The sequence below is a fragment of the Strongylocentrotus purpuratus genome, unplaced genomic scaffold (genome assembly GCF_000002235.5).
Source record: "Strongylocentrotus purpuratus isolate Spur 01 unplaced genomic scaffold, Spur_5.0 spur5_scaffold_1, whole genome shotgun sequence".
Lineage (NCBI taxonomy): Eukaryota > Metazoa > Echinodermata > Echinoidea > Camarodonta > Strongylocentrotidae > Strongylocentrotus > Strongylocentrotus purpuratus.
Genome location: NW_022145594.1, coordinates 43,499,324 through 43,519,613, shown reverse-complemented (window position 1 = coordinate 43,519,613; position 20,290 = coordinate 43,499,324). Strand labels below are relative to the sequence as shown.

General features: G+C 39.3%; 1 protein-coding gene across 3 annotated transcripts in view; it reads right to left on the bottom strand.

Moving 5' to 3' along the window:
* Positions 1–2,312: 2,312 nt before the first annotated feature.
* LOC100890565 (nuclear factor related to kappa-B-binding protein) overlaps positions 2,313–20,290 on the bottom strand; it is a 29,252-nt gene continuing 11,274 nt past the window's right edge. For all 3 annotated transcript variants that reach the window (XM_030978273.1, XM_030978274.1, XM_011679775.2), the window contains 8 exons: positions 16,839–17,025; positions 15,895–16,000; positions 13,867–14,002; positions 12,826–12,892; positions 11,522–11,696; positions 10,334–10,561; positions 9,814–9,896; positions 2,313–8,251 (listed from right to left, as the gene is read on the bottom strand). In XM_030978273.1, coding sequence (XP_030834133.1) covers positions 4,745–8,251; positions 9,814–9,896; positions 10,334–10,561; positions 11,522–11,696; positions 12,826–12,892; positions 13,867–14,002; positions 15,895–16,000; positions 16,839–17,025 — 4,489 coding nt within the window. In that variant the 3' untranslated portion in view covers positions 2,313–4,744. The remainder of the gene's footprint in view (positions 8,252–9,813; positions 9,897–10,333; positions 10,562–11,521; positions 11,697–12,825; positions 12,893–13,866; positions 14,003–15,894; positions 16,001–16,838; positions 17,026–20,290) is intronic.

Here is a 20,290-nt window from a genome sequence, read left to right as displayed (position 1 = left end):
GGGGTCATATTTTCCCTCAGAGCTGCACGCTTTGGGAAAATATAACTTCCTTCTGCGGTAAAAATAAAAAAGTTAAATAACACTCTACCAGTCAATATCTCTATGGTATTACATACATAATACGAGCATGATTTATATAGACAATGCAGCATTTATAAGCCACTCTTTGTAATTATCAATAAATTTTGCTTAGATGTCTTTCATCATTTGCACATACTTGTGGGTAGAGAGCTTCCACTCTAAATGTGCATAAAACTTGAGTGTGTTCTAATGTCCAAAAGTATTTAATGTCAGAATAAACCTTAAATTATTATGAAGAAAACAAAGGAATAAAGGTGTTTTGTTTCATTTCGCTTGGAGTTATTCCAATATTATTCATAATTTTTTTTTTTAAATGAGAGAAAAATTAGAGGAAAGCATGGAGAATGGAAATTGAAACACAATTGGATACGGACAGTTTGAGAAAATGCAAATGCAAAGGATTTTGTTTGAAAAGAGCAGATTTAGAGCGTGAGAGGGAGACAGAGAAAATTTGGAGGAGGTTGTAGGGTTAACGACCAAAACTGCAAGTTTCAGAACAAAATTATTTTTACCCTACTTTCTTTAAATATTCATGTACCATTTTCCAAAACTCTCGTCATTGTCTGATTTTTCTTTTTCCACACAGCCCATTATCTATGAAGGGTTTATTTATTTGATGAAGAGTAAAAGTAGAAAAAACAAGCCGTCTACATGGTAAAGGGCAAGTCGTGCTGATGTTTAGCAGAAAAATAGGAGATATGTTTCTTTACTTTTGTTTCTGCTTCTATTAAAACCAATTTGCTATTAGGGTGGCCTTCCCCTTTTAAGAAAAATGGAGAATTTTCCAAGGCAAGCCCCCTCTGGAGTCTGGACATATACCCCCCCCCCCCTCCCATATATTTCTATGTATACATTGTTCAGGGATATTAGCTTCTCCTGTGTATGTCCTACCCCTCTCTTTCTCTCTCACACACACTTTCTCCCATTATCTTCATCTTTTTGTCCCCCTCTATTTTTGACATTCAACTTATTTGCAAGGGGGTACGGTCCAGACCAGAGGCCAAAACGCCAGGATCTATACCTGGTCTTATTACTACTGCCTTGATTAATACCGTTTAGTTTTATGAGAATCATTCTTATGAAGGGCCCATCTCTATAATCTGCTCCATTTTGCCCTTTTAACAACTGAATATTACAGAAGGTGCCTGATCGAGCAAATCTGGTTTGATCAACGCTCAAAGCTAGCTGTTACTGTTGGAAGAACAATGCATGGTAAAAGCATGGAGATATAAGAAGTAATTATTCAATCTTTTACAGATTACTTTAGTTATTGAAGTTATGGTCTTTGCCAGGGACTTGCCCTCTACAGCAAAATAGAACATATCCAGTGAGGAAGGTCTTATTAATAGGCAGGGAAAATTGAAGGGCCTGAATGAGCCTGTGTCGGTATTAAATTGAGGGGGAGGAGGTAGTATGTTCCAAATCAATATCACTTTGGGGAATGGGGGCACCGGCTAAAAAACCTTATTCTCATTCTCTCAACATCATCAACAAGATGCACCCCTACCCTCATTATTTTCAGCCATTATCATAATAGCCATTGTAATCACTTGGCTTTGTGAATTAATAATACAAAATAAGATGCAAATGAACATCAACACCACCCCATCCTTATTCTCATCATTTAAAGGAAACCAAAACCTTCATACTAAGTTACTTTTATTGTAAAGTTTAAGATATTTGAAAAATATCAGTGGAAATTTGAACAAAATCGGGCAAGGAATAAGGAAGTAAGAGCTTTTTGAAATTACTAGTCACTAGAGGGCGGTATTCCATTTGATGACATCATCTGTGGACAACTCTCCATGCCTTTTGTACATCAAATTTCATGTTTTTCCTTCTTTCTTGTGATTGAGATAATGTACTCCCCTGAAAGCAAGATATAGAATGCAAAATGATATTCTACTTCACATGTTATGAAGTCGGATCAAGAACACAAATAAATACAAAGAAGAAAACAAAATTGTGAAATTTTATGTACAAAAGGCATGGAGAGTTGTTCACAGATGATGTCATCAAATTGAATACCGCCCTCTAGTGACTAGTAATTTCAAAAAGCTCTAACTTTCTTATTCCTTACCCGATTTTGTTCAAATTTTCACCGATTTATTCAAATCTTTTAAACTTTACAATAAAAGTAACTTAGTATGAAGGTTTTGGTTTCATTTAAGCACTTATCATTAGTCTTTATGAAGTAATACATGTACCACAAAAATCAAAGCAGTTTCATGCAAATTTTTAGAAAAATTTAATCCTGTACAATGAATTTACAATAATACACAACATAGAATTGACATCCTCAAGAGTTATTCAAAGGGGTATAGTGGGAGATGTCCATGTGAAGTCGGTCATAATTTGAAGACACCCGACTTGGTGGAAATACCATTCATTAGAGTACAAGTCTCCCATACAGCAAACTAGCAAGAAAATACACACTATTCTCTCAGCGAGTCTTTGGGCGGGCTTAATATAAGATAAGAGTTTTCCTTAAGGGGTGATTTATGGAAAATGCTGAGCATTTACATAAAAGTAGAGGTCTCAACGGCCCATTGCATAAAACTTACCAATGATGGTAACTTTCATAGAAACGTGATTTGATTGGCTGTTGAGTGATGTTGCCATGGTAGTTGACATTAATGACAAAGTTACCATCAATGGCAAGTTTCATATAATGGGACCCTGGTAATTGACGACATCTGTTATCAGGTCAATACTTGAACGGTGTCAAATTCGCCATGAGAGCCCACTACTATGTGTCTTTAGATAAAGAATAATAATGGACTAAATTAACCAGATGACTGCAAAATTGTTGAACTCCTATAGGCTATAGGGCAACATAGGTGGGAGCTGAAAGCTAATTGGTGTTTTGGTATTACCAATATTATTAAGTACCGGTACAAGTATTAATTTTGTGGAATTTGAATATAGATTGACATTATATAAACCGTCATGGGGCAATGTTATGATCTACTGTAGTTGTCGCCATTGGTGTAATGTTGTCCTCTGTATGTACACTTGACTTTATGAATTCCATCTAATAAATGAAGTCACCATGGACCTGCAAACCCTACTACAATCACCTTGTGTTTCCTGGCGAAGTGTGGTTTTCCACTTCATATATGGTCTGATTCAAGCTCAAGTAGGGCTTTCAACTTAAATGTAATACAATGATCATTGATCAGGGGGTGTTTTATAAAGACTAAAATCAACTTTAAGTTAGATTTAACTATGGCAGGCCATTTATGCCACTGGTTGCTCTCACCATTGGTCTCTCAGTTATGATCTTTAGAGAATTTTTTTTTTTATAATGAACTATCAAAAAAAGTAAATTCTTACGATTTGTGACCACAATTTGTAAGTCCCTTGAGAAACCAATGCCAGGAAATGGTGAGAGAACACAGTGGCATGAATGGCATGCCATAGTTAAGTCCAACTTAAAGTCAATCTTAGTCTTTGTGAAACACTCCCCTGATATGCTAAAATCTTAGATGTGGTCCGTAATGTAGAGGAAACAATAACTTGGACTTGTTCACACCCATTACATGTATAATATGCATAGCACATAGTAAAACATAAAAAGCTACCTATTTATTCATATAAGCACCATGAGAAATTGTCTAATATTTCAACTACATATAATTCATTTTCGTACAGCCTCAGAATGGACAAGTATAGTACAAGGACAGTGCAATCACATTACAAAATATCTTACAATATTTTCAGTAAACATTCTTTATACACTATCAATTATGTCAACAGAACACATTCAATACAATTAATGCTGTGCTTAATTTACGTAAGAAATCAAGAACATCAAGGCAATATATGTAATCGTTCATCATTCAAAAATTACTAACAGGCAAAGAAAAGTCTACCAGTGCTGGTTCAGATATGACGCTGTAAACCTCCGCAAAAGAGTTGCAGCGTTTTTATTTTTTGTGTAAATAAACGGTACCTGCGGGCAACAATGCAGTTGCACGTATTTACTGAGGTCTTTGTGTTATAAGATACAGAAATGTAACGTCTAGTACACTTTACGTCAGCATAAATAAACGGCAGCCATTTTGCCGCGTCATAACTGAACAAGGCGTTACGGGTAATCTCAAGTTCTGGTAATGAAAGGGGGGAAATTGTTATTATTTGCTGAACCAAATAACTGATCCCCTTTACGATGAAGAAATCAGTATTAATTCAAGCCAATGATTCTCAAAATGCAGTTCATCACCACAAATTTTGATTATTATAGGTACTACCTATGTCGTATTTGCAGACCTCAAAAAATTGAAAAGGTTACATTCCAACGGCATTTGAAACACAATACTAATTTAGAACTTTCCTCAAAACGAAGGGGCTTGAAAAAGGCTTTTATTAGGAAAATAACAACCATTAGTTGTTGAATCGACATGTACATGTACCTGCTACAGCTCATTTTATGTATGTTACTACCAAAGAAAAAATAGTGGTCAGTCAGTCATTCAATAGCGTCTGACAGTGATTCTAGAATGTAAAACGGGTTTCCTTGCATAATTTGAATACTAGAACACTGATAATGTTTAAATTTCACAGATAGGACATACATGACATATTCATAAATCCTGCAAAATTCTACAGAATTTGATGTTGGCTGCAAAATTGAAATAGTATCTATAAGGCTAGCTTTAAATCAAGACTCCTCCTTTTTTACTGCTGCTTTCCCTTTCGATTTTCCTCGTGTCACTCTGGGCTCCAGAGGAGGAATGACTCTTTGAGGGGGTGCTGCAGACACCTGAGTTGTTGATCCTGTAGTCCCTGCTGTGACCGGTGTAGGTATAGGTCTACTTCCTGTGACCGGTGTAGATATAGGTCTACTTCCTGTAACCGGTGTAGATATAGGTCTACTTCCTGTGACCGGTGTAGATATAGGTCTACTTCCTGTGACTGGTGTAGATATAGGTCTACTTCCTGTGACCGGTGTAGATATAGGTCTACTTCCTGTGACCGGTGTAGGTATAGGTCTACTTCCTGTGACCGGTGTAGATATAGGTCTACTTCCTGTAGGCATTCCTGCACTTGCAGTAGATACAGTCTTGGATCCTGTAGTTTTACCATTATTTCCTGTAGACACAGGTCTAGTTCCTGTAGGTGTTCCAATATTTGAAGTCGATACAGGCTTAACTCCTGCAGGTAACCTGGTATTTCCTGTAGACATGTATCTGGTGCCTGCAGGTGTAGCTGAGCTGGGTACAAACTTGGACTCTGAAGTTGTTATGATTCCAGGATTTTGGCGCTGCTTGGCTTGTGTGACAGGCTTGACATCGGGAGGAATTTCAGATGTGGGCTGCATGGGTACAGATTTCAGAGTCGCGGTACTGGCGGATGACTGAACTGCTACACGGGATGCTGCTGAAATCCTTGAAGATGAAACTCCCATTGCAGATGGGTTGGAGGCAGTCGCATACAAGGCACTTCCTGCTGCAGTTTGTAGTACGCTCCTACTCACTTGAGACGCACTGGAAGGAGCTGATGTTGTTGATTGGCTTTGCATTCTCGAGAGGTCTCTGGTGAATCCAGCTGATGGCATCTGAGGGAACAATGATGATGGCTGTGACAAGGATCTTGCTAGTGTAGGTCCTGCACCTCTAGGAGGGGTTGACTGTGGGTGTGAAGGGCTAGCTGCTGGTTGGGAGGTGGTCTTTGAGGCTGCTGATTGCTTCATCTGTGCTCTGATGAACCCTTGTGAATAAACAGGTTGGTTTTGCATTGAGGATTGAGACATCGATCTTGATACGTTGGCCGATGGGACAAAAGAAGACACTGATGGCAGAGATATGGCAGCCATTGGATTCTGCTTCAGATTGGCAATAATGCTGGCAATGGATGAAGCTGTTAATGATGTCTTTGATTCTGAAGGTGAAGGTGGCATGCGGGATCTTGACCCTGATGGAGGGAAGTTATACTGTGAAGGCATCCCACCACTGGTAGACGTCATATGAGAAGGCATCATGGATGCACCCTGGCTTGTTCTACCCGAGACACTCTGCATGTCCGCTTTCATTGATCCAGAAGTACTCTGTTGGGACGCCCACTGAGATAAATGAGCCGCTGATAAACCTTGATGGGGATTGGCCCTGTTCTGAGCTGCTGCAAGGGCACTCCGGATGGTGGCTGTCACTATATTGGAGGGAAGGGCAGGTGATGTCTTTGCTGAAGATCCTCCTTGCGAGAGGTGATGGTGAATTTGCCTTGCACTTTGTGCAGCGGATACTGTCGTAGTTGAGGCACCACTTGATGACAGAGACTGTCCTCCCGGACTGCCTGCCATAGCACCTGATCTCTGAGGATTGACTGGTACTCCAGACATTGGTAAGGACATGAGGTTAGAACCATGGGGCATCTGGAAAACAACTCCTTTCCCATCTGTTAAGCTGGCTATTGGAATTTGACCTCCTGTTAAAAAGGGGCTTGTCAATAAGGGTAGGCCACCTTTCTGATTACCTCCTTGCCGAGATCCTGGAAACAAAAGTGACAAAGGTACAGATGCAAAGTCCTTTAACTCTGTTCCCGCTGACATCTTTCCTGCTTGAGCAAGAGCAGCAGCCGCATTTCCTGACACAAAGTGTTGCTTAGGGTGTCCTCCTTTCCCCATCCTCTTCTTCCCTGAGCCATCATGGTCATCTTGACCCACACCGACTGCTTCTGAGGTGATCTGATGCGGCATCTTCCTGGAGTCTTGAGATGCAGATTGACCATGCTTCTTGGCTAATGACACGGGTATGGCTTTGAGTGTAAGTGCTTGTGCGGCTGGACTTGAGGATTGTCTTGCAATACCAGGTGATGCGGCAGAGCCAGGTCTTTCTATCCCCAAGGCAACTGGCTGGACCACAACCTGACCACCTTTTGTAACTGTAGTCAAACCAATTGTCTGATGGCCTAAAGCATGATGCATACTTGTAATGGGGGACTTCTTCCCACTCATAGAAGGAGCAGAGGATGGCCTTCCCTTTGTAGCCGGTTGACTTCCTAAAATATTAACACCAGAAAATACTGGTGATTTTCTGCTATCTTTGCTCTTGGTGGAGCCCTGCTTGGCTGACGAGGATGAACCTGGAGTATCAATCCTTGATACAGTGACCGAGGCACCTGAGAGTGGGATACCCACACTTGCCAGAATGCTTTTCACAGTTTGTCCTTTAAGTGCACCAGGAGGTAGTGTTATTGTAGACTGGCCTCTGCTCTGCTGTCTGCCACTCTGCAGAGCTGCCTCAGCTCGTTTCTGAGCAAGAGCCTCACTCACGGTTGCCAGTTTGTTCGTCCCAAGCGTGACTGAGGTAGGCGATGGTGTCACACTCTTCCGACTTGTCTTTGACGTACCCTGACTAACAGTAACAGAGCTTGGGGTGATGATGTTGGAGCTGATCAATTTGCTCAGATCCGAAGCACCACTCAAAGTCACAGCTCCCTCTGTTGACTGTCCAGCATTCCCTTTCTTTCGCCCTCCACTTCCGCTCCTTGCTCTCTTCTTTGTTGGTTTTCCACTAGGCATCAGCAGCTCTGGTGAAATCATCACCACCTTCCCATCAGGTAGGGTACATGGGACAGACATGCTCTTCACAAACTTAGGCATCTCTTGAAAGCCACTAGTTGAAGTCCTTGATGACATGTCTCCCATGGAACCTATTGTTCCTTTCAAAATATCTGCGACTGAAGTGACCGAAGTGCCATCATACATTGTTACACCCTGGGCACCAAATGCACCTGAACTACCCTCCGAGGCCCTTGCAGCAAGAAGCTGCGCTCGTATCAGGTTATCCCCTCCAGCAATACGCGCGGTTGCTGGACTCTGATGAAGGCCTCTTAACGCAGACTGAAGGCTGTCTATCTTCTGCGGGCTGATGACAAACGGAGCTTGGCCTGGTGCATGAGTAGAAACTATCTTCCCACCGGTTGTCGATACAGAGCCAGAAGACACGGGACGGTCGCCTCTGCCTAAGTCTACCCCTCCAGGAAAGCCAGGTACAGGGTTCATCTTAGCAAACGCAGGACTCTTGCGACTGGCTTTAGGACTCGATGCTCTACCGGGCGATGCCTTTGGGCTGCAGACTTCAATGCTTAGATTCTCACTGCTAGCATCGCTCATGGCTGACCCTGGTCTAGAGGCCTGGAAACTGATCGGGGAATCTCGAAGACCAGACTGTCAAACAAAGCAAAGAGAGAAGAGGAGCAGAATTAGACTAGTGTGACATTCTAAATGTTTCCTGATGTTGAATATCAAGTCTCAAACTCATGGTCGTAACCTTTGTAGTACACAAGACACATTTATGTTGCAAATACCCCTATATTAAACCAAAGTAACCCTCGGAGACTGGTCATTTCTTTGTGCTGCCCCTAGATTATGGAACAGATTATCACTAGAAATAAGGAAAGCCCCATCACTAGAATTTTTTAAATTCAGACTGAAAACTCATTTGTTCATGTATTATGTATAGCACAGCATTTACGAGCTCTTGCAGCGCACTAGAATATATCCACATAGTTATTGCACTTTACAAATGATATCGTTGACCTTCTAATGCTTCAAGTGCCATTTGGCACGTTTACTGACATGTATGAAGTGATGATCAGCATGAAAAATAGTCACCAAATATCAGAGAGGTTACATGTACATAGTGCAATATAAGGGCTACGTGTCAATCTTTTATTGTCTGTACAGTACTTTTCAATTGGATATTGTAAAATAATCTAGAACCGTTAGGTAAAACCAGTGTATTGACAGAGATATTTTTGACAGGTGCAACTACAGAAACGCAAGCGTGGTCATAGGTTAAACCACATTCATCAAAATAGTTCCCTCCCTGTCCCACGCACAATCTCTTTCAAAGGGAACTACTTGGAGCTTCATGAAATGACTGACCAATCGGAAGAAAGTTCCTGTGACATAACTATCTCTATCAAGTAAAACCATTCCACAAGATATATAATGTTGCACAAGGTCGTGGAAAGTCTTGAAATACAAAGGCTTGTTCAGATATGGCACGGTAAACCGCATAAACCGCTGCATATAAACGCCATTATTTTGTTCACGTGTAAATGAATGTCACCTGTATGCAACAAAGGACTTGCACGTATTCACTGAGCTCTGTGTTATAAGATTGAGCAATGTGAAGCGTATTACACTTTATGTCATTATAAAATTAAAAAACAGCAATTTTGCCATGTCATGTCTGAACGAGCCTTAAAGGTAAAGACCAGCTTTTGAAATGCCCCCCCCCTCTCAAAAAATGAAATGGAAGCTCTTATTACCAATCATGTGCAAGAATATGTTTTGACTTTTACGTAATAATACAAATTTTGCATGGACACCGCCTACTAATTGATATATTTGGTAAATTATTATATCTATCCGGACTGGATAGAAATAGGGTAGACCCATATACATGTTTCTGTGTACAGTGCTTGTAAACTTTTAGTTTACCAAGACTGGGCCAAATTTCTTATCATTTTGATGATTCCAGAACCTTGCAGTACACACCAATACTTATATGCAAGATGATCAACCTTTTCTGATCAATTCCACAACGTTTCTTTCACAATGCAATCGCATGACCAGAACTGGTCTATACCTTTAAGAGAAATGAGGGAGGAAAGAGAGGCAGAGGAGGAAGGACAGGGTAGGGAACAGGAAGAAGGGCTGAGAGGGGGGAAGGAATGAGGGCAGACAGACTAATGTACATTTCTAGTAAAGAAGTATCTTACTGTCATTTTAGGCAGGAGCTTGGTTTGACGAGCGATAGATTTCCTTGCCTTGGCTTCAGCACCTTGTTCCATGTGGAGACGTTCTGAGAAATAACAAAAGAACAAAAAAATACAATCACATAAGGACACTGTAAACAAAAATAATGACAATTAAGAAAAAGAGTCAGATGTGATTAACGAAAATGTCATCTTAAAGGTCACATTCTTTTTTTTTTTAACTTAGAAAGGGTCAAAATGGATTCTCTCAATAACTTTGCTATTTTAGGAAATTGTTACAAGGGAGACACAACATTCCTTAAAGGCCCATCTGTACTAGTTTACAGGAGGGATTAGACCACCCTGCAAGGTGGTTATCTCATCAAATCAGCTCTCACTTTACATAAGAAAAAGAGGATCATGGGGGACTAATGGTCACCGATTAGGCATTGCTTGCTATATAGAGGGCGCAAGTAGCTAAAAGGTAGCTTCAAGTGGATTTCAATGGCAGGAAAATTCTGGTTTCACATTCATTTTTTCTTACCAAACTCCTCCTTGGTGCGTTCTTTATGAAGATAGATCCACAGCTTACGATTCACATCATACTTGATGCATGGATCCTTCTCGTAGTGAAGCCTATCGAGGGCCCCACTCACAACGTTGTTAATCTGGGAATCGCTGGAGTCGGCCAGGTACTGGGAGTCTTTGAGAAGCTCACACACGGCTGCTCTGGTCCCTTCGCCATTAGGAAGCCGAGCTACGGCATCTCGCACTGGTGATTGAAGGTAATACAAAGTTTTGGTAAGGGGTCATGAATTTGGTTCAAATGAACATACTGGAAGCATATGCGATTTCACAATATTTGATGAAAGTTGTTGCGGTTGAAATCAAGACTAAAGTGATGAAATTGTCTCTTCACCATTAGGAAGCCTTGCTACGGCATCTCGCACTGGTGATTTATAACATTCATTAAAAAAGAAAAAAAATTAGCAATAGTGATTATACATACAAAGATAATAAAAATATGACTCCTACTACAACTAGCATCACCACTACTACTATTACTACTTCTAATACAACAACCACGACGACTACTACTACTACTACTTCTGTTTGTACTGTTACTACTCCTACTATTAACTACAATTACTACTTATACTATTTAGAAAAACCGAGTCAGATACTGCGTCAGCTTTTATGCAATGGATAAGACACACAAAGTCTTACTGTGGCAATTATTTGCTGCATTCTACCCTTTTCTTATTTCAAATGGCACATTTCTATAGCAAATCTGCTCAAGGCCAATCAAATGCATCAATTTGAGTTCAATTCAATTCAGTTCAATTCAATTCAATTCAGTTCAGTTCAATTCAATTCAGTTCAATTCAATTCAATTAAATTCAGTTCAGTTCAATTCAATTCAGTTCAGTTCAATTCAATTCAGTTCAATTCAATTCAATTCAATTCAATTCAATTTTGGTTTATTACCATCAACATCTACAATGTACAAATCAGTAGTCCAAGGACCAATAATGCAATTTTTACATAAAATGTGCATAAAAACAGGATGGTCAGGTACATGTACAATTAAAATGATGAAATATAAAGTTATCATAATTGTTCATACCTCAAGCTATATACATATTTTGCAAAATGATAAAAGTTGCTATAAATTGTTCTTGATATCAAGTGGAATGAAATCAGGCCTGTCTGAAAGGGACTTTAGGCTTACCTAGAGAGAGTATGGTGACATACGATGGTCGATCGGAGATGAGAAGGGCATGTTCTCTGGCTTTGTTTGGAGTAGTCTCCTTCCCAAACACACCTTTGACCGGAGCGACGACCGCCTCGTAGTCGGCCATCTTGTACACAAAGGCTTTGTGTGGCTGGCTGTATCTCTCTCTCTCCTGTATCATGGATAACACAGAAAATGTTATTGACCCATGTGGTTTCTGTATTAAAGCCCCACTGTACTACTTGTAGCTACTTGCTCCCTCTATATAAAAAGCAATGCCTAATTGGTAAACGTTGGTACCCCATGATCCTCTTTTTCTTATGTTAATTGAGAGCTGAGTTGATGAGATAGCCACCTGTCAGTGACCACGCAGGAGGTCTAATCCCTCCTGGCAAAACTAGTACAGACGGCCTTAAAGTGATACTGAACTGATTAACCTTCTGCCCTAGTGTACTGTTCATTGGACAGCGCCATCTCATGGTCAACTTGACAACAGTGCGTAACTCGATACCTAATTTCCACTTCGCAGACAGAGGACTTGATGTGAGAACCAGCAGCCCAGTTAGGGAAGCAGCGAGTTACAGGACCATACTGCTTCAGCTGACCCAAGATGGTGTTAAAGGGGATTTTGCGATAGTACTTCTAGTGCGGTATGGCTTTAAAGACCGCCTGTACTAGTTTGGCTAGGAGGGATTAGACCACCCAGGGTGCTCACTGACAGGTGGCTATCTCATCAACTCAGCTCTCGATTAACATAAGAAAAAGAGGATCATGGGGGACCAATGGTCACCGATTAGGCTTGTTTCCTATATGAATTCATTTACCAAAAAGGTTTTTATCTTATAAAAATGAATCAAGAACTTTACATCACAAAACAAACAAGTTTTAACAATAGAAAGATGACACAAAAGAGTGCACTCATGCAACATACATTTGTTTTTCTTGTATAATTGAGCTAGATTTTCATTTTTACATTTCGAGGGGTCAGTGACACAAAGACGTAACTCCATTTTGGCCATTTTGAGAAAGAGAGGTTTATGTGTCTCTGAGCACTTGGGCCTTAAGGATTTAAGTGTATGTTTCACTAGCCATTGACTTCAATAGGGGTGTTCGGTGGAGTTAAGTCTTTGTGTTTCCTGGAAAGCTCACATTTTTCTGAACATTTTGATATCAAATACTCATTTTGGCAAAATATGGAGTTACGTCTTTGTGTCACTGACCCCTCGATTTGTATATCTTCAAAAGGCCACGTGGCAAACTAAAGAACTTTTGGTAAATAAATGAGGAGAAGAATGACTCACCTGCTCTGCGAAGCTTGGTTTCACCTCAACCTTACTCTCAATCATTTCTGTTACAGTTTGGGGAACACTGGAATGACATCAAAGAAAGCAATAATTAAAATGCTCCCCAGGGAGTGGAGAATGTGCATACATTGTGTGCGGGTAAGCCTGAATCCAATGACCGGGGTAATAATTTATCTGTTATGTGCTTGGACACATCATTGTATCAATGTATTTGGCGCTATATAAGAGCGGAATATTATTATTATTATTTTTAAAAAGAGTAAATGAATCAAATCATTTGGACTTTAAACACTTTCATTAACTTATGACCGTTCACCTTTGACCTCTCAGCCTAAAAATATCAAAGTTTATCCTTGCATGCTCATACACAATCTACCCAAGTTTGCTTTGAATTGCTTTCATGCTTTTCAAGTTATTGTGGTAATGAGATCAATTCTGGCATATTTGAACACTTCATGACACTGACCTTTGACCTTTGATCTCTTCTGCCCCAAATCTTAGCAGTTTACCCTTGTAAGTTCATTCACACAACATCCAAGTTTGATTTGAATTACTACAAATCTACTGTGGTAACAAGAAGTTTCTGGCATGTTTTAACCATTTTAGGACTCTGTGACCTTTCACCTCTTACACCCCAAATCTACTAAGTTTATCTTTGCATGCATATACAAACTTGACTCAAGTTTGGTTAAAATTTGCTCAATGGTAACGAAAAGCAGGACGGACGGACAATCTGAAAACATAATGCCTCCTGCACCACCTTTGGTGCCAGAGGCATACAAATCAGGGGGGTGTTTCACAAAACTTGTCATCAGTGACAAATGACAGTTTTTGTTATAAGCTACTGAAATCCTTGCTTCTGATTGGTTATCAGCAGATTTGTCACTGTTTTTTGTCATTTGTCATTGAAAAAAGGCTTTGTGAAACACTCCCCAGGGCCAATATTCATAAAACGTTAGCCAGTTGTCAACTAATTACATAGGCTATAGTACAAAGGTTGTTGAATACGGACCAAGGAACATACATACAAACACTCACCTAGTTGATGGTGTGGTAGGGGTACTGGTGTCAAGTTCTTTGGGTATTGGTGGTACTGCTCTCATACCTGGGAGGGTGTCTAACCACTGCTTAAAAAGGGTCACCAGCTCTTCCTCTGAATCTGGAGGTAACTCACCTGTTAAAGATAAATTACATGTAAAAACTAATAGTTTGTTTAAGGTGCAACCCCAACTTTTCAGATTTTCACAAATAAAGTGATTCCTTTTTCCTCTACCAATTGTATGTACAATTTTCAATCACAGTTTTTTGAGAACCTAATTCCTTGACTTTCCATGACCGGATTAGTACCAGTTTGGTATAGTTTGCAGTATCCAAGTGGCGTGCAAATACCACGCCCATCGTCAGTTAAACCTAAAAGGCTGCCCTAGCCACATGTCACAATGTGACTGGGATTTCTTTTTTTTAGACAGAGAATGTAATGGACAGGTGTTAGCCGAATAGATGTTGTTGGTAGCAATTTACTAGGTCAACTAACTTGGGTCTCTAGTAGAGCAGGTGTCTGTCTTTGTCTGTGTGTGTGGAAAGGATGAGGAGAATGTTAATAGGAAAGTTTGGTATAGAGGATTCAGTAAAAGGAATTTGGATGGACAGTTTTGGCATGAGAGGAATACAAAGAATGTTAAGGAGGTTACTATTGAGAGAGCCAAAGTGGATGAGAGATTTAGGGTAGTTTAATCAGATTGCATATGAGATCTCGAGAGGAGCAGACCTGTCAGAACTTGATCTGATTTTGGGAGTGAATGAGGGGTGTTGGCCACGAAGGTAAAAGTTACAAACACAGGCTGTACGCATGCTGCTGTTGGCATAGACTTTCCCTATATTATGGGGCCAGGCAAGAACCAGGCAGCACAGGCCGACGTGGTAGAAGCCTCATCAGTCCTCGCCTCATCTTGAATCATTGTTTGAACATCTGAACTGGACAAGCTGGGCTCGTAGCCATAATTCTAGGCACCATCAATGGAGTGAATGGACATGTGTTCGTAGTCGACACGCTCAGGCAACCTACTCGCGTCAAGTCATCGAGTCAACTCCCGTTGCGGTCGTACACCGGTCAGGTTGGACAGGCTTAGCAGGTCATGCACCACCGCACCGGGATACTACATACACTGGAGTATTTTGTTTCACATACTCAGAAACAGGAAGAGGTGGTATTTACGAACTCTAAATCGGGACTCTCTAACTCACAACAGTTTACTTTATATATAAAGACCGGGCTAGAATCGGTGGATGATTGATTTTATGTTATACCTCGAAGGATGACCTGGTCATCAGGTAATTTATTTTCCTGTGGAAATGTGGAGTGATATATTGTGATATAATCGAGTGCCGATAAGACGATATATACAGTGATAGGAAATACTCCTATTTAAGTTCATAGTGATTCTGAATCATTTTATTTTTGTCAATTATTTGCATGTTTAATTAAATTGAGCCGATGGCTCTTAAATAAACTGTTTGTACACTATATTTTACTCTTGAAATTGCTTGATTTTCTTGTGATACATACTCATTTCATCAGAACCTAATTTATCGTCAGACCATAGTAATTTACAGTATTTAAATCTGACACCACACACGACCCACACCCAAGATAAATTTCAATGACTTTGGGACATTTCTGCATAATTCACTGGTGACTGGATTCATATTTTTTATTTTTTAGTTTCATATAAATTTGCAATGTCAATACATCAGTTTTACACAGAAAATTTATACTGAATATGGATTCAGATCTGCCCACACACAATGTATGCACATTCTCCGCTCCCTGGGAGTATTCCAGCAATGTGCCATATTACAGATGCTCACAAAGTCACAATGCTGAGCAAACTACAATGACTTTCACATCCTACCGGCTACCCTTTTAACATCTGGGTAAGAGTGGCAAAAGTGGCTTAATGTCTTGTCAAGTGACGTAAGTACCAGGCTAGGATTGGAACCCTCAACCCTTGGATTGAGAGTCCAGTGAATGAACCACTAAACCACAACACCTCCACTGTTACTTACTTCTCCACTGCCACATTTGTCTCTCCTCGTCGTACCTGACCCTCGGAATGACCTCTGGACTGACGGTGACCTCTCCGTTGAGAAACCTCATAGCACCATCAACGACCTATCAAAGGATTAAATTTGCATCGAGTCAGAGAGCGTATCAAGGACAAAGTTGTGGTCCATTAGGTAGCTAAGCAGAATGGTTGTCCGGCTTGGAGGGGGTTTACGCGTTGCACTATTCTGCTACACACGGATGCACACCATCATTAGCAATAAAACTCCCATAAAAACAAAAAAATGAAGTGCTCATAAGACATGAAAGTACTCAAATTAAGGAGTTACAATCCACTTTCTGTTTTCATTAGTCACCACAAAGAAAATCCAAGTCATGTTTTACAAAAATGGTATTACATGTAAAGAGCTGCCAAAACCTTAGAAGCCAGTTATCGAAAATCTGCTTTTAATGAACGTTTGCCGGCGGCTGATTCGCTTTGGTTTAACGCCCCATATCTGAGCAAGCCTTTTAAAAATTGTGGTTCTTTCAAGTATCATCGGTAATCAGTCATCTTTCAGTATCTGAATGTACTTCAACATAATTATGTAGCATTCCCTAGTCTACTGTATTGCATCTCTTTTGTTCTTCCTAGTTCCACAATCATCTTCCAAATTGGTTTACTACATAGATGGTGTAATATGAGGCCTAAAAAGACAATATGTTGGAACAAATCTTGAAATCTATGGTCGGCTTTTTTAAAACGGTTTTTTTTTTACAGTTTTTTAGAGAAAAAAAATGTATTAAAGCATTAAAAACTGAGAAATATCAGCCCAAAGAGGGAGTAAAAAAAAAAGAATATTTTTTAAATATTTCCGACCGACAGACCCATGTTTTGGCACCTGAAGGGCGATACAATCTTTTTTTTTGTTTAGGCCTAAGTAACTTGCGCCATTAATATTATTACCTTGGCCCAGCTTGGCTGGAGGATAGCCCAAGTGCTCAGCATACTGACTGGTGAGCGTTGCCAGTTTGCCAAGCTCTCTCGCAGCTTGGCGAGGGTGAGTCGATGGCTTGGTGCCGCACTGAAGATGTCTCTGATCAGACTGAAGAACGATGGATGGACACGAAGCGGCGGCTTGATGTCACTGGATCTAAGAGTAGAAAGGATAATAATACATAATAGAAATCATAATACAATTGTGTGTGTTGTACGACATATGCTCCTGCGACAGTGGTTCTCTGTCAGTTTCCTACACTAACAGAATTCCTACCTTGAACCCTGGACCTAACTCTTCTCAAACATGCAACCCTGATCCTAAATATATAGAACCCAACTGCAGTCCTAATAGCCCCTTACCCTTATCCTATACTTTTGACGAAATATAGCCAAGAGCAATAAAGCCATTTTTCGTAATGTTACCAAATTTCATGCTTATAGTGCCTTGATATGAACCATTTAATCACCTGTTATGATTTATTGTATTCCAATAGTCAGTATGCAAATTGCATATTTTACATGGTGTAAGGTAAGGCAAGCCAAAATGTTTGTCCTACCTAGCAACAACTAATGTATGCAATACGCATTCAGGTTATTGAGAAACAATTTGTATCATGTGAATGAAATAACTAGCATTGAGGCACTTCACAAAGATGAATGCATGAAATATGGCACTACGAAAATGGCCTACGGTATTGTCGCCAGGTAAATGTTGGATTACCAGTAATCTGATATATTGCTTCAGACTTTATGTACATTCATTTTGGCTGCGGTGTTTATATTTTATTTTTTGAGGCAGTTTACCAGGTGAAATCTGAACCGGGTTTTACAAGTGAACTACAATGAGAGGATTGTAAAGTGAGTGCATCTAAGTGTATGTACAAGGCAGAGTGCACATCAATATATATGCATGTGTAAGAATGCTGCCAATCGCAATATGGAAATTGTGCAATACTTTAATACGGCTTAGACAAATTGTACAAATACTAAGGCTCAGGCAAAATAAAATTGAAACCTAGTTTCTTGTCCACATTTTTCGAAAATTAGAAGGGAGTTCCATGTAAAGGTAGAAGCAGGTGTAGACAAGAAATCATGAATTAATTTTAATTGAGCTAATGTGTGTTTGCAAAGCAAATAAGACTTAAATTTGAACAAAATTTTAAATAAAATTAATCATTTTAGTTTAGATAATTCTTCTATTTCTTTTTTCATACGTTTTGCAAAAAAAAAAATCATTGTTGGTTTAATTTCTGGTTCAACTCAATTTCATCTAGCTTACAGTACAATAACTTTAAATACCATTATGACAATGACTTTTTAAAACCTTCAAGTAACGAAAAAAAGAATATGACTGTACATGAATACAGAAAGTAAAAACACAGATAAACAAAAACGAGTGTTAACAGTTACATATTGTGCAAAGTACATTTACCGCTAACAGAAAATTAAGTGCCTACATAATTATGTGCATAAAGACAGATATAAAAATAAGGATGTGCATTGATTAACTACCCTCCCAATATAAACTTGAATTGGGAAATAAATTATATGCAAAATAGTGCCATTAGAATGTGTGAACCTGTGAGTTTGAAAATAACAATGACTTCACAAAACTTCTGAGTCACAAGAACAAGAATACAGAAAATGAAACACAGATAAATGCTGGTGAAAGGGTGTTAACACTAGTTACAACTTGTGCAAAGAACATTTGACATAACAATGGAGTGCCTACATATGTGCATAAAGACAGAGATCAAATATGGTTGTGCATAGATTGAACTATTCTACCATAAAATAGATTTTGAAGGGACAAAAAATGATACGTCAACTATTGCCATAAAAATATGTGAACCTGTGAGAGGTTTTACAGAAACCAAATCAGAGAGAGAGAGCGAGAAGAGAGAGAAAACAGATAGAGAGACAGACATACAGAGACAAAGAGAAAGAAGAAGACAAGAATTAGTAGAGGAAGAAAGAAGAAGATAAAGAAGAAGAAGAAAAATACAAATAAAAAATAAAAAGATAGGAAGGTAAGAAACAAAGAAAAGAAAGGAGAAGAAGAAAAAAAAGAAAAAAATGAAGCATCTGCAAACATTTTTAGCAACTGCTTCTATTCAAACAGTCAACAAAGAAGTGCAATAATCTAAATAAATCAAAGATGGTTTAAAGTCCGACAGCATGGCATAAACTACCGGTTTACTGCGGGTGGCCAAAGAAGTAAATAATTCTTTCCCAAAATCAAAATAGAACATACATGCAAACGAAGTACCGGTATGTTTATCTTTATGTGATGTCTTTTAAAAACAAACAAACCCCCAAAACAAAAAAAATATGATTTTGAAGAACAAAAAGCAAATCTTCTGTTCAGCTTTCATTTTCTACCACTTTGGCTACCCACACTAAATTGTTAGTTCAGACTGTCTTTTAGGAAGGGCTCCACACTAACCTATTTTAAAGGGGGTTTGAACTTTTTACAGACTCCACGCTTGAGATCTATATGGAAATGTCCTTTTTTGGGGGGATGGTCCAGACTTAAATTTGGGGGAGGGGGGCCATACATGTATGTCTGGATTGAACTTTTTACAGTCTCTATTAAGTATGAGCCCTATATAGAATTTTTTTTTTTTTTTTTTTTTTTTTTGGGGGGGGGGGGGGGGGTCAAGTGTTAGTTTGTGTGTCCAGGCGTCCTGTTAGTGTAGAGCCCTCGTCTAGTGTTAAACCATCTTTTGGAGTTATTTAGGGTTTGAACCTGCCTTGTTAGTTTCCATATCTCAGTGAAGAGGCTACATAAAAACATAGAAATATAGTACAATAGAATGTTATTAATTACAAACATTCAATGAAATGGGGAACAAACTAGGAATCAGATATCATGTACAATGAACATCATGGAAGAAGAAAAATACATGAGCAGTTGTTACCTACATGTATTAATCAAGAAATAGTTAATGCCAAGAGAGTTAAACGTGTGGACCATTAGGCCCAAGTTCTACTGTAAACCTAGGCTTAAACTGGGCTCTCGGTCTAACTAAATCTGATGCAGAGTCTCCAGTCTAAGTTCTATTCTATAGGTCGATTTTAACAGAAGCCATTTAAACCAAGGTCTTGTTTGTGTTTCCACTATAAAATGCAAATTAGTTTCATATCTCACTTAAGAGGCTACAACCACATACATTACAAACATTCAATGAAATGGCGAACAGACTAGGAATTGGTTATCATGTACAACAAACATCATGGAAGAAGGAAAATACAAGAGGAGTAGTTGTTAGCTATTAATTGTGGAGTACATAATGCTAGGAGAGTTGCATCTGTGAACTATTTTGAGGTCAATAAAATTTTGAACTCCCATTTCTTTTCCCACAGAACATGTACTGTAATGGTTCAAATGGTATTATTCGGAAGCAATTAATTATTGT